This window comes from Prionailurus bengalensis, chromosome B1, assembly GCF_016509475.1.
Source record: "Prionailurus bengalensis isolate Pbe53 chromosome B1, Fcat_Pben_1.1_paternal_pri, whole genome shotgun sequence".
In the NCBI taxonomy this organism is placed as follows: domain Eukaryota; kingdom Metazoa; phylum Chordata; class Mammalia; order Carnivora; family Felidae; genus Prionailurus; species Prionailurus bengalensis.
The window spans coordinates 171,780,988-171,796,306 of NC_057344.1; the positions used below are offsets into that span (position 1 = coordinate 171,780,988).

Below are 15,319 nucleotides of genomic sequence, written 5' to 3' on the forward strand. Positions count from 1 at the left end.
TAGATGGGATCCTGGAAGAGAAAAAGGGCATTAGGTCAAAACCTGGAAGAATCTGAATAAACAAACTATGGACATTAGTTGACAGTAATTTCAATTGTTGGTTCACTAGCTGTAACAAATGTTTCCTACTGACAGAAAAGGTTAATAGGAGAAATGGATGAGGAATATATGGCAACTCTGCAATAGCCTCTCAGTTTTCTATAAACCTAAAATTGTTCTAAACAAATAAAGTTTAAAAATCTTTTAAGTCTACAGGTATATACAGTAATAGAGATATACAGAAAGGGACACCTGGCTGGTTCGGTTTGTACAACATGCAAGTCTTGATCTCAGAGTGAAATCTGAGCCCCACACTGGGCGTAGAGATTAAAGTCTTGAGGGGCAGCCGGGTGGCTCAGTTAAATGTCCGACTCTTGATTTCAGCTCAGGTCTTGATCTCACAGTTCATGAGATAGAGCCCCGCACTGGGCTCTGTGCTGATGGCACAGAGGCTGCTTGGAATTCTCTTTCCTCCTCTTTCTGCCTCTCCCCAGACCATGCTGCTCTCTCTCTCTCAAGATAAGCTTAAAAAAATAAAAGCTTGAAAATAAACAAATAAATATATAGGAAAAAGTCTGGAGACCCGCTGGACCAATACTATTTTCATCATCATTTTCCTATGGGCTGTAGGAGTTGCTTATATGGAAGGCCATAAACGTGTAACACTAGGAAAACATACTGGAGGGTAAGGTAAAGGAGAAAATGAAAACCAGTTTAGGCTCATCCCTTAATCAGCAGAAAAGTTTTATTTCTTTTAAGGACAAACAATTAAACCACATCCAAGGCCTGAACTTACAGACACAAACCAAAAGTAGTCATTTAAAGCATTAGCTATTGAGGTACAATACATACACTGGGGGAAAATGCTTCGCCATCTGAAGCTTCTATCAAACTTTGCTCGATCAACAGCTGAGCTCTGCTAGTGCCTGGGTGTGGTGGAGGGTAAGAGCGTATCTGCAGAACCAAAGGAGAACAGCTGTGTTCCACAAGTACTGAAGCATTTTAGACTGCACTGTGGGGACAGGTTTCACGCTGAAGGGAAGGGGTGGGGGGAAGCTGTGTCCCTCCCCTAGGGCATCAGGCTGCCTTGCAGAGTGCCACAGCAGAAAAGCGGACCTCCCCTTGCTCACGCTCAGTGAATTCTCTGCAGACCTTCGCGGCATCCTGCAAGGAGAAAGGTCATTAATATCCAAAGCAGCAGCAGCTCGAAATGAAGTTTCAAAAGGAAAGGAACAGGTCACCCTGATCAACTTCAAACCTCCCCTTAAACTTCAGAACCAGGGCTGATTTAAGACAAAAATCAGGTGATGGGCAGACAGGAACCCACAACACACAGACTTGACTTCGGAAGCTCTGACTTTTTTTTTTACTTCCACCAAATACTCTGTGCTTTTCCCGCCTTGTGCCTGGTTTTGACAAGAAAACAACACTATTAGTGCTCTTCTCCTCAAAGCAAAACAAGATAAAAAAAAAAAAATGGATCCTCTCTCCCATAAGGGATAAGGGGGCATAAGAGAAAAGTTCCCCTAACTCAAATTCCTAGGAGACACACATTTCAAGTGAACATTTCACAAAACAGCCTGGTTTTCCAGGTGCAGATGATGAATTCTTACTGACGATGGAATGACATGTGTGACTAGTTCTAAGGCCTAGATTACAAAGATTGGTAATAGAAAATTGATGCCAATGTTAGTTATTTACCAAATTCTAGACTTTAACAGCCTTGGCATAGTAAATATCAATCACTGTTTAGCCTGTAAAAAGTCCAGTGGAAAGACAGCTCCACAAACCATATTGAATATGACCTTTAAGAGGATACAACAGTCAGCTCCCAAGGTCTAAAACCAATCAACTCCATGAGTTTGGCCCTTAAAAGGCATCAACCACACCCAGAGTTTTGCTCCTGCTTTAGAACCACTTGTAAAAACTAGAGTGGATTCTATAGATTGATATCTACATATTTCACTGTCAGAATTTTTAATATACTGATATTCCAGATGTTCCTTCCCCAAATTGACTTTCCTATAGGGCCCACAATGATGATTAACATTAAAGATGTGTCTATAAAGGGAAGAGCCATCCCCTACAATGAGCAGTGACCTCAGTCCTTTCACGTTCAGAATTCTTGGATCAAGTTTATTTACTTTCTTAACAGATTAGCAGTAATTTACAGTTTAGACAATCTAAAACAACTGTAACCACATATACCAGCAGCCTTACTGAGGATAAGAATTTTCACTATGATGCTGGTTTATATTCCATTTAATTTTAAATGAGACTCTAAATAGTTGTTGTTTTAAAACAAAGTTTTATCTTCCCCACACCTCATAAATTCTACTCAAAGTAACAGTTTTAAGTTTCCTTTGTGGGGCACACTTATCGTACCAGCAGTGTTCAAGAGGACAGTAACTACCTCAGACCTTATTAGAAGGACCAGTCTTTCCCCCAAATGGGTCATAAGCAGAAGTTCCGCCTCTGTTCTTATGCTCTCCCATAAGTAAATTCGACTCTGCAAATATCCTTCAATCCTGCTTTTCTATATCTAGGTCTCATTCCGTACTGTCCCCATATACCCCTCGTAAATCCAGACTTGTCTCTAACTGATCTCAGGTGTGTTACAGCAAACTTGAGGCAGTGACCCCACCTACTGTGGCATAATCTGGCCCACTAACACCTGCAGGTCATGAGGTTTAGGATGTTCCAAAGTCCGGTCTTTTTCACAGAAAGGTAGTATTGAACAGTGGCTAAGATTGTCCAGATTTGAACCATGGTTTTGTCATTCAAGTCACTGACGACCCCGTGCCTCACTTAACTTCATTTTCCTCATCTGTAAAACGTGAATACAATGCCTCAGAGCCTCGTTAAAAGCATCCCTAAAAGCTGTAGGTCACTTAGAAGAGCATCTAGCACACGGGTCGGCAAACTGCAGCCAACTGCCGGTTTTTATGAATTAAGTTTTAATAGAATATGGCCACACATTCACTTGGACACCATGTCCCTCAATGGACAGCTGTAACAGAACTGGATACGAGCACCCTCATTTTATTGCCCTTCTCCTTACCGCACGTCTCAGACACTGCATTTTTATAGTGAAAGTCTATGGCAATCCTGCATCAAGCAAGTTATCAGCGCCATTTTTCAACAGCACTCGTTTGCTTTGTGCTTCCGTGCCCCATTGTGGTGACTCCTGCAACATTTCAAACTTTTTTCTTGTATTTGTTACGATGACCTGTGCTTAGTGAGATCTGACGGTCACTATTAGGATTGTCTTAGGGTGCTATAAACCACGCCCATACGAGACCAGAGACCTTAGTATAAATGTCGTGTGTGTTCTCACGGCTCCGGTGGCCAGCTGTCCCCCTGTGTCTCTCTCCCCTCAGGCCTTCCTATTCCGAGACAATGTTGAAATTAGGCCAGTTAATAACCCTACAGTCATCTGTAAGTGTTCAAGTGAAGGAAGAGTCCCACGTCTCTCACCTGAAATCAAAAGCTAGAAATGATTAGGCTTACTGAGGAAAGCACGTCGATCGCTGAGACAGACTGAAAGCTACACCTATTGTGCCAAATACTCAGCCCTGCCGTGAATGCAAAGGAAAGGTTCTTGAAGGAAATTAAAAGTGCTACTCCAGCAAACACACGGATGGGAAGAGAGCAGAACAGCCTTATTCCTGGTATGGAGGAAGTCTGTGGGGTCTGGATAGAAGATCAAACCAGCGAGAACATTCCCTTAAGCCAAAGCCCAACGAAAATAAAGACCCTCACTCTGTTCAATTCTACGGGGGCTGAGGGAGGTGAGGAGGCTACAGAAGGAAAGTCTGAAGCTGGCAGACACTGACTCAGTTAGTGTAATGAAGAAGGCGCCTCTGTAGCATCAAAGTGCGCGGTGAAGCAGCCCGTGCTGAGGCAGTACATGCAGAAGGTCAGCTAGGATCAACGAAGGTGGCTACACCGAGCAACAGATTTCCGACACAGAGGACACAGCCTTCTACCAGAACAAGGTACCAGTTCGGACGTTCACAGTGAGAGGAGAAGTCCATAGTTGGCTTCAGAGCTTCAAAGGACAGGTTCTCTTGTTTGGGCCTAATGCAACCGGTGATTGGAAGCGAAAGCCAGTGCTCACTTACCATTCTGAAAATCTGAGGGCCCTTACCAAGTATGCTGTATCTACTCTGTGCTCTATAAATGGAACAAAGCCTGGATGACAGTGCATCTGTTCACAACATGGCTTACTAAATATTTTAAGCCCACCGTTAGACCTGCTGCTCAGAAAAAAAGATTTCTTTCAAAATGGGACTGCTCACTGACAATGCACCTGGTCACCCAAAAGCTCTGATGGAGATGTGCAATGACATTAATGTGGTTTTCATACCCACTAGCAAAACATCCATCCTGTGGCCCCACAAATTAAGGAGTCATTTCAACTTATAAGTCTCATTATTTAAGAAATACATTTTGTGAGGCTTATAAGCTGCCATAGATATGGATTCCTCTGATAGATCTGGGTAATAAATTGAAAACCTCCTGGAAAGGATTCACCATTCTAGATGTCATTAAGAACATTCCTGATTCCTGGGAAGAGATCAAATATCAACATGAACAAGAGTCTGAAGGAAGTGGATTCCAACCCTCGTGGGTGATTTTGAGGGGGGTCAAGACGCAGTGGAGCAAGTAACTGCAGATGCAGTGAAAACAGCAAGAGAACAAGAATGAGAAGTGGAGCCTGAGGATGGGCCTGAGTTGCTCCAACCCCATGATCAAACTTTAACAGATGACGGATGAGCACATTTCTTAGGATGAGATCTACTCCTGGTGAAGATGTTGTGAAGACTGTTGAAACAACCAAAGGACTTAGGACATCACACAGACCAAGGCAGCAAAGCAGCGGCAGGGTTTGAGAAGACGGACTCCCAATTTTAAAACAGGCTCCACTGTGGGTACAGTTCTATCAAAAGCATCGCAGGCTACAGAGAAATTGTTTGTAAAAAGAATTGTTTGTAAAAAGAAGTGTCAGTGGATGTGGCCAACTTCCTTGCCGTGTTATTTTAAGAAATCACCTCAGCTACCCCAACCTTCAGCAACCGGCATCCTGATCAGTCAGCAGCCATCAAGAACGAGGCAAGACCTCCGTTAGCAAAAACATTATCTACCACTCACAGAAAGCTCAGATGATGGTAGGCATTTTTTAGAAATAAAGTATTTTCTTTTTATTTTTTTAATGTTTGTTTATTTTTGAGAGAGAGAGAGAGAGAGACAGACAGACAGAGTGTGAGTAGGGGAGGGGCAGAGAGGGAGACACAGAAGCTGAAGCAGAATCCAGGCTCTGAGCTGTCAGCACAGAGCCCGATAAGGGGCTTGAACTCAAACTGCGAGATCATGACCTGAGCCGAGGTCGGACGCTTAACCCACTGAGCCACCCAGGCACTCCAAGAAATAAAGTATTTTTAATTAAAGTAGGTGCACTGTTTGAGACATAACGTTATTGTACACTTAATAAACCACAGTATACTTATACTATAACATAACTTTTACATACACTGGGAAACTCAGAATTTCATTGGACTCGCTTCATTGCAATATTCCCTTTATTGCAATGGTCTGGAACAGAGCCCACAATATCCCTGAAGTATTTCTGTACTTGTAACGGAGCCAAATGCCACACGAAGCCGAAAACATTTTCTACCTGGCTCTTTACAGGAAGTTTACCAGCCCTTCATCTGCACATAGCAAGCACTCAAAAAAGATTAGTTATTAGTACAAATGAAGTACTTTTACCTTAACTGCACTTTTTATTGTATCACGATGAAACAGCTTTCCTTTATAACAGTAAATTGATTCTAGAAACTTGTTTTTAGGGTGAAGGGGCCTACAGTAGCCTATTGTCCAGAATTAAGAGGTTTCTATAGTCACTTAGAGTAGGATAGTGATCCTGCATCTTAAGTTCGTATCGAGATTTTGAATCTGCTTCTCTTGTGCTGTAACAGTGGACCAAAGGAGAAGAAAAAACTGAAGTTGACGGCCTAACCAGAATCCATAGTGCACTACCTATAAGACTGACCCAAATCCATCAGTTTGAGAGGGTTTAGGAAAGGCTCAGGCTGCTGTTCTTTGAGTCATTAGCTATGATGTAATTTGACAAGAGAACAATGGTCACCTTAATCCCGAGAGGAAGTTAAGCAACAGCTTTCAGACTAATTCTAACCATAGGCTAAAGTCAGCACACGAGACAGATTAGTGGGGGCTGTTCTGAAGGATCCTGTTTAAAACCGTATCTTATAAGATAAGGTAGACAGGAATAATCCTTAAACCCTAAAGACTGCTATTAACCCAGGTGATTGGTGCTGGCCGCACTGACAAGGTATTAGCACTGTAGATAATATGGCTAAAGAAACGTGGACCCAGTCGGAGGCGGGTTCCGAAGATTACCTGCAGCAATGAGTCCTCTGAGCTGGTGCCATGGTTCACCGGAAAAGGCATTCGTCCATCTACAATGAAGAAGCCAGGCGTGTCAATTTCTCTGCACATTTGCTGGCTACTGTGTTCACCCAGCCTAAAGGGAAGTTTTAGATCTCCCAAATACCACTGCCACTCCACAAAGGAAGGCTGGTCAGAAGCAAATAAGGTTCAAATGCTCCTAGATGCCCATCCCAGGCAATTCTAATCCACAAGCAACAGGTCCACACAAGCGAAACGTAACCATCCTAACAGAAAGGCTTGTGCCCCATCTGCCGGGCAGGACCCAAAACAAAAGCCAGATGCAGCCTCCGAAGTACAGGGAGGAGCAGAGACAAGAAGGAATGCTTTGGATTTCACTGCCCCTCAATGACTGCCAACTGACCCCACGTTAGCTTTGCATTTATTTGCTCAAAGGTAGTTCCTGACTTGAGGCAACATGGCTACCAGTCTTCCTCCGTTAATACAGAAGGGAGGACTTTTACAAGATGGATAAGCTTTCTTATTGCCGTATACAAGCTAAGGGAAATTATCCCCCAACACATCCAAATTCTTTCTATACAAGCAAGATCACGTGCATTTATCTTTTTCCAAAAGTATTCCTTGTCAGGTTGCTGCTAGCACTCCTAAGCTAGTAATGCTGTAGTGGAAGGAGGGAAGAGGAAGTCTGACATGAATGCCCTGAACTGGCACTGATCTCCTTACTGGTGTGTGACCAAAGTCATTCCTTCTGCAGGTCACTGACTGACTGGTCAAGGGAAGGGTCTGGGTATGATAAAGGATTAAGTGCCCCCATGAGAATACCTTGCTGTCCTGACTTCCTGAAGATACACTCCACAAACATACATTAAGTGCCACAAAGTCACACACCAATACTGTTAAGAGGAATCTCATCTGAAAGAATGCATGAAACTATGGGGCGCCTGGGTGGCTCAGTCAGTTAAACGTTTGACTTCCACTCAGGTCATGATCTCATAGTCATGGGTTCGAGCCCTGCATCAGGGTCTGTGCTGACAGCTCAGAGCCTGGCTGTTTCGGATTCTGTGTCTCCCTCTCTCTCTGCCCCTCCTCTCCAACTCGTGCTCTGTCTCTGTCTCTCAAAAATAAACAAACATTAAAAAAAATTTTTAAAAATAAAAGAATGCATGAAACCATACTGGGTTCCCAAAATGGACAAACTTACCAAGTTCATAGAGGTGGCCATCCACATTGTTAAACAGAATAAAATGAAAATTCACTTTGTCATCTACCTGAAGAATCAAGAAATATTTTGAAAATGAGTTTTTATTGTAATATACATTGCATTAAAATTTTTTTTTCTTCAGCTTTACTGAGATATAATTGACCTAATATCATGTAAGTTCAAAATGTGTAACATGTTGATGTAATACACATATTCTGCAAGGATTTTAAAAGCAGAGCTTAATTTGTTAAAAAATAAATTGTCACTAAGTATGCGCTTGAACTGATTCGCTTATGTACCATTTTAAATCAGTATAGCTAACATGTATTTCCTATATAATAGACAATATTAGAAGACTCTTTTAATACCTTCATCTATTATGGTAGATATAGCGTACCTATCAGAACTCTGCTTTTCACTAAGAAAGAAATTCAGGCTTAGGGAGGATACGCATCTCACCCAAGGTCAAGACTAGAAAGTGGCAGGGTCAACTATAGTCATAAAGGCACTGGTAACCAACGTAAATCTAATTAACAGTTGACAGGAGGATTCTATTCAGATTAATGGTATATTTAAGCCTTCTAGAAACCATCAATCCTAGCTGGTAATCTTACACTTGGCCAAGAGTCTGTGAGAGAAGTATGTGAAATGCTCAATTTCCAGGAGGGGTGTTACTCTTGTAGAATCATTTGGATCTAAACAAAAAACCATCAGTTTGAATTTATTCAAGACTATTTTATTGCCAATTAGATTTGTGGGGAGCCATTTTATGAACAGGTGTAGTCAAAGTATTATTCTGGTAGAATTTTCTGGTGTTAATGGGCCTAGCTGGCCGTGGCTGGAAACATTTGCTGTGTTCAGGTAAGAGGTTCTTGTTCGTATCAGGGGAAACACAGACAGCACCTGGGCAGCCTGGCTCTGATTTGTATCTGCACGTATTTACCCGACATTGGCCTTCCTGGGCCACGGCATCATGGGCTGCCTGAATGGCCTGCAGGAAAGAGAGAATAATTAGCACAAAAACCTCTGTAGGAATTGAAAACTGATGCTCTAGAAGCCATCTTCCTACCTCATTCTTCTCAAAGCATTTTGCTCTGTCTTCAGGGGACAGCTTCTCCGTTTCAGAAAGAAACTGTTTCAGGACTGACCCATCCTCTTTGGGGGGGGGGGGGGGGAGAAAAGTCTATTAGTATAAATAAAATAACGCAAATGGGTGCAGCCAGCCATGCTCAGTGACTTAAGTCTTTACTGTGGTCTCGGAGGTGGAAGAGCCTTCCTTTCCACCTCAGCCGCTCTTGCAACCACCCCCCTTCTACCACATTCAAGTCACAGAACTCTCCATTCCCCCGGTGTGCCAAGCCCTCTTGCATCTCCTCCCTGCTCTCTCAACCTCTTTTCCCTCCCACCTCACACTCACCTCTCCAATCCCTTACCGTCTTCTTTACAGTGGTTGTGCATTTGTGACATGTATTTGTGAGATTTGTCATCCCATAAAGGCAGGAACTATGGGTCTTGTGTGTTACTGTGTGTTACTGTTACCTACAGCACCTGACAGTACACAATCCTACATGGTGCAACTACATTCTAGTCTAGTTAATTCTCAAACCAAGATGTTTTACTTCAGGGTAGAAAATGCAATCTCCGTAGTATGGTTATCCAGGTGGACATTAACCTAAGGATCTTTTTTAAACAATTTTTTAAGTAAGAGCTTGAACTCAAACCCTGAGGTCAAGACCTGAGCCAAAATCAAGAGTCGGATGCTCAACCGAGCCACCCAGGCGCCCTGACTTAAGGATCTTAAGAAATGGAAAGAGCCTTATAGCCTGGCCCAGAGACAAGTGACCGGCTGACGGTGTGGAATAAGCGTTTTGTCATTGCTCAATATGGGTAAGTCTAGGAGACACTGAATACATAGCTAGAGTAAGAGCGAGTTATTTTTCAAAAGACTGCATTCGAACTTTCAGCTCTAAGCGAAAACATACTCGTTAAGTGAAGACGGTTTAAAATCTGGAAGTGATAGGAATCCTCTTAACTTTATGGGGAGGGCTAGGACTCAGATTACATCTTTGGCTCTATCATGACCATGGTTACAAAGCGTTACAGTATCCCTCTGACCTCCGAACACAGTACTCTAAAGGGAGACTTACTGCAGAAGAAATAAAGGATCAAGCTACAATACTCTTTAATATGGCAAGTCAACATTCAAAAAAGTAGGTTCTAGAAGATTTGGATTATTATAGCCAAACGAGTTTTGTTGTTGTTGTTTTAATTTCAAAAGTACACTAGCAGTCGTCTTGGCCACACTTACCTTGTTTAAAAAAGTATTTGACCTGCTACAGGCCACACCGTGGACTTTATTAGCTGAAATTATGCAATTCTTAGCCATTCCCATCCATTGTCTAGATCACGAGCTGGCCAACTACTGTACCTATTTTTGTATTATTGAAAACAGCCACACCCATTGGCTTACATCTGGTCTATGTCTGCTTTTGAACTACAGAGACCAAATGGCCCTCAAAACCTAAAAGACCTATTCTTACCTTTTAAGAAAGGTTATTGACCCTTGGCCTATATCATACGGTACACCGTGTATCTTAACATAGCTTAGTGCTATTAATTGTGCTTCGGACAAACGTCAGGGCAGAGACTGCTTTCTTCTATATCCTCCACAGCATTCACTGGAGGGGAGCTAACACCCCCCGACATGACTTTGTTCACAGCTGGATTTTTCAAGGTTTTGAGCTGCTGCTATGCTTCCCTGAAGGAATGTTCACAACACCTTTGTCCAGCTATTCTAGGCTTTTGGTTCTCCTGTTGCTTAGGAGACCCAGAACCATTAAAGACAGGTCCTTGGTGTTACTATTTTATGGCTGAACATCATCTCTAATTCTTCCGAATTGTTGAGACCTGCACAGGGGCACAGGGGAATCATGACGACTGGCTGTCTGCAAATGGAAGAGCAGAGGCAGAGAGGCACTACAAAACTGCGTATCACTCCCTCTTCCCCTCCAGGTGGAAGAAGCTAGACCATGCTTCTTGGAAAATGAGTTTCCTTCCCTCAAAAGAGAATCAATGTTAATTCGCCTACTGATTATATCTGGAGAAGTAGGTTTCAAAAAAAATTGAAGGCAAAGACTTTGCAGAGTAGACCCCTGGGGGTTTTGGAATGACAAGTTATTGTGAACTAGAGGTCAACTAGAGGAGGACTACCCTCCACACCCACTTACCAAACTCCAGTTTGTCCTGGTTATTGGCCACTGCATGTATCAGTCCGATGGTACCACAGGAGTTCCCGATGGTCTGCTTCATGAAGTACACCTTGGGACTGACTTCTTGTCCCTTCAGTTCTTCAATCTGTTTTTTCCTGAAGTTCTCATGCTGTGAACATAAAAAAACATTTTTGTATCTCAAAATGAAAATGCAAAGAACTAACAGATGGCAGCACAGCGAGTTCTACCACCTAAATGGGAACACAAGTGGGATGTGGGACCAGGAGCCTTGGTCCTAGGTGCTGGCCAGTGACCAGAGAATGGCCTGTCTGCCTCCCACACCCACGTCAGCCAGCCCGTGGGGTTCTGAGAGGCTCGGAGACTCCACCCTCATGCTGCAGTGCAGTAATGGCCTTGGATGTTGCCCAAGGATCTGTCTAGACACCACTACAACCTTTTAGCTTGAAATGGATGGTGTCCTGAAGAAAAACACACAAGTTCATTATTTTCTTCCTTAAACACCACCACCAACTATCTTAGTATTCTTTGAAGTTCGACCTCTATTGTGTGCAAGTATAATAATTCAAAAACAAGGGGCGCCTGGGTGGTGCAGTCGGTTAAGCGTCCGACTTCAGCCAGGTCACGATCTCGCGGTCCGTGAGTTCGAGCCCCGCATCGGGCTCTGGGCTGATGGCCCGGAGCTTGGAGCCTGTTTCCGATTCTGTGTCTCCCTCTCTCTCTGCCCCTCCCCTGTTCATGCTCTGTCTCTCTCTGTCCCAAAAATAAATAAACGTTGAAAAAAAAAAAATAATTCAAAAACAAACACAAAGCAAGACTTAACTGCTGAAAGGAGCAATTAAAAAAAATTAACTATTCCCTCATTCTTTTGGAAGGAAAGACAACTGGTCTAGGGTTCTGGGCTGTGATTTTACAAAATCGTCTCATCCTACAAGAGCAAGATAGGACACTTGTTTGTGTCACATTTGCAAACTACAGTTTGAGGACAGATTAACAATGGGGGGGGGGGCAGTCCTAAGAAATCAATAAATGAATAAGAGTAGAGATAGTGTCCCTCCAAGAATCCATTTGCTCTTTGTACAGTAATTTAGTGGGCTTGTCTGGACCTTTTGCTAATGAATTTTAGACCTTAAAGGTAGGACTTCTCAGTTAAAAGCAAGGTGCCAATGTTATAGAAACACTAATTTCCCATAACCAGTGTAATTTAGACACGATACCAGAAGATTTCCAATTCCAGTTGCCTCTCATTACTGTACACATAACTGAAGTTTAAGCCTTGTCTGTGACACCATAAGAATAAGAGGGCTTGTTCCACCAGACCAATTCAAGCTCCAACCAACAGGAAGTTCTAGCATCAAAGATCTACCGCATCTTTGAAATGTGTTAATCATGGACTTAAGGGTTTTCATTTTTCTAGGTTAACTTTTTTTTTTAATCGGATAGCACCATTCTTTAGTTGTTTGAGCTCTTGCATGGAAATACTTCTGCAAATTTTTCATTACCACTTAAAATTTAATGTTTCAGAGGTGATCCAGTTAGGATTTCATAACCTCTTAGACAAAAGTGGATCCTTTCTAAATTAACATCAGCTTGTTTGGAAATCAACATATAAACTTCAGCTTTTCTTTGAATTTGTCTCAGTGTTTAGCCTAGTCGGTGTTTCGTGTCACAGAACAGGTGGCTCAATAAATCTGACTGCCCAGCTGGAGGTGAAGTTGTATGAAGTATCGCGCTTGTTCAAACCAGACCGGTTCTCTACCAAGAGCAGCTTGATCAGCAAAAAGCAAGCAGTGGGCTTTTGAAAGACAAACACGAAGCACCACTGCCTCCCAGAGGCCTTGCCTGTGAGTGCTGCTCAAAATCTCCGAGTCATCATGGTTCCTCTAATAAGAGAGCTCGAGAGAAGCTCAAAGGAGAGAGGAGATGGTGTCTGATTCGGTCAACAGGGAAGCTAATTTGCCTTGCAATTATTTAGCGGCTCCGTTTTACCTAACAATAAAAAACATGTCAGTGGGATTAACCTAATAGCTTTAATAAGCGTTTTTAACTCACAACACAAAGCCCATTTACTAGGAGGAACGCCTGGAACTTCCCACAGAGCTTAATAATTTATGCCGAGGATGCTTCTAGAATACCCAGCCTTAGCATGGTGCTTCAGTGCCGCTTACTGTGTTTGGAATGATGCCCCAAATGCTAATATCCCAAGTTTTGTTAATGCAGATTTCATCACTCCCCAGTCAGGGGTCAAGTGACAGCAATAGGAGATAGACAATGCCATGCCAATTAGTGGGATTTCATACATCGCAAGACAACAATTATCCCAGCTACCTTTTTATATCTGATGCTCAGTCTTTGAGGTACATACATCCATGCACACTTGTAGGAGGAAGACCATCTAAAGGGAAATGAAAAGGTGTTTCCAAGACTGCTCTAATGCCCACCTATTTCATTTAGCTACAAGGTCAGAGAGGAAAGAGGATAAGAGAGGTGGAAGGAGGTCCCCACACAGGAACCACACGCAAATGAGTAAGGTCTTTTTTAAAAGCACATTGGGGAGGTTAAAAACCAAGTGTGCATGTTGTAGGGAGTGGAGGGATGGGAAGAAACAGGAGTCCAGTGGAGACCCAAGAGTGGGGATGGAGCATTAAACAACCTATTTTGTTTCCCTGTGGTCTAGGCAGGCAAGCCCGCCCCCCTGTTTTACTGTAAGGTGGGAGTCTGAGAACCAAACAATAAACTGACAGGCCACAGCCCTTAAAGGGAAACAACCAGCCATTCTTTGGAGTGGAAGGCTATGAAAAGCGCAGGTTCAAGCTTACTTATGAGTAGAGTAGGATGAGTGCTTTCTCTGGATAACTGAGATAATAGAACAGAGATGCTGTTTCTCTTTGAAATTCCAGGCAGTGCTGGATGGACGAGCGAGGAGCCAATAAATTGTTAACAGCCAGTGAGTAGATAGCATGACACAGAGGGCTTCTCACCCCATCCCCCGCAGAAAGAGGGCAGTTTTTCAGGTGTGGACGCGCAGGCCGGGAGGAGGGAAGCCGGGTGTCTACACTGTCCTCAACGCCTCACTCGGGTTTGGGAGCAGCGCACACGGTCCAAGGCCCGAGCACCCCGGGCCCCACGCCCTACCTGGGCCGTGAGGGGAAACAGCAGCAGCAGCGCGCAGGCGGGAGCGGGCACCGAGCCCAGAGCCTCCTCCTCCAGCCCCAGCACGTCCGCGAAGCGCCACTGGCCGGCGACCCCCAGCCGGGACAGCACCTGCAGAGAGGAAACAGGGCGGCCAGGCAAGCGGAGACCCTGGAGTCGCGGGCACCCGCCGGGCTCCGGGGTCGCCCCCCGGCAGCCTCCGCGCCCCGACCCGAGCCGGGGAGGAGTAGCGGCCCGCCCCGCCCCCCACCCCTCACCCCCGCGGGCGCAATGACACAGCACAAAGCGCGGCCCACACGTGGCTCCCGCGAAGCCCGGGCACACGAGTCGGCGCGGCCCGCGCCACGCCCTCGGGGGCCGGGCCAGCGCTCACATCTGGGCGCAGCCCCCTCCTCCCTCCTACCGCTGACGGTTCCGCAGAGTCACCGTCCGACCCCGATGCAGGGGCGGAGGGAGGGCGCCCGGACTGCGCCCCAGCCCGGCCGCCTGTGGAGCGCGCAGGATGCCGCTGGGTCCCTGCGAGACAGCCGGGGCCGGCGGGCGCCTCCGGGGGATGGGGACAGAGGCGGCGCGAGACGCCACTCACTTTGTTCAGCATCTGAAAGGCAAACGCAAAGAAAAAATACAAAAACAAGGCCAGTCATCGATGCAGCTACCTGGCCAGGGCGGACCCTCAGCCCTGAGCTCCCGGGGCAACGATGCACCTGACGCTCACCTCGGGGTTAATCTCCATCGGTTTGAGCTGCATCTTCGCGAACCGCAGGAGGAGCCACTGCCCAGAAGAAGAGAAAAAACAGCAAGCGGAGCCGCCCAGGCTGCCGCTATAAAGCGCCGGCCTGACGCACTTTAGGTGCCTGCGCAGGGGGAGCAGGGGCAAAACCAAGAGACGGGGAAACGGTCAGTCGCTACCAAATGGGTACGAACCCCCCCGTGCGCCGCGCAGAGTGGTACAGCCGGGCCCCCAAACCTTGCAGTCTCACTTGCTGGTGAGATAATCTGGTGGTTGTGGAGATGGTTTTTGTTGGTGGGTTTTCCTTGAGCGTATGGAGCAGTGCTTTAGATGGAGTCTTTTTTTTTTTGCGAAGTTTCTGGAAACCTATCCTTCTTACCATCCCAGTTACCCGAGAGCTCAGGGTTTCTGAAGCGTTGAGAAAAAGCCCAAATTCAACAGGTATATATTTAGTATGAATATAAATATAGGTCTCCCACATCTTGCAGCAGTTTGCATTTGACCTTAGACAATTCATCCTCCATGTTAAATCAAGCC

The 15,319-nt window shown here is 44.9% G+C and overlaps 1 protein-coding gene across 1 annotated transcript; it reads right to left on the bottom strand.

Moving 5' to 3' along the window:
* Nucleotides 1–766: 766 nt before the first annotated feature.
* On the bottom strand, nt 767–14,889 carry UCHL1 (ubiquitin C-terminal hydrolase L1). The gene is made up of 9 exons (XM_043572779.1): nt 14,768–14,889; nt 14,639–14,650; nt 14,035–14,163; nt 10,900–11,050; nt 8,742–8,827; nt 8,616–8,663; nt 7,673–7,739; nt 6,463–6,521; nt 767–1,203 (listed from the first exon to the last, which is right to left on the bottom strand). The coding sequence occupies exons 1-9, from the start codon at nt 14,798–14,800 to the stop codon at nt 1,117–1,119; spliced, it is 672 nt and encodes a 223-aa protein (XP_043428714.1). The 5' UTR covers nt 14,801–14,889; the 3' UTR covers nt 767–1,116.
* Nucleotides 14,890–15,319: the final 430 nt, after the last annotated feature.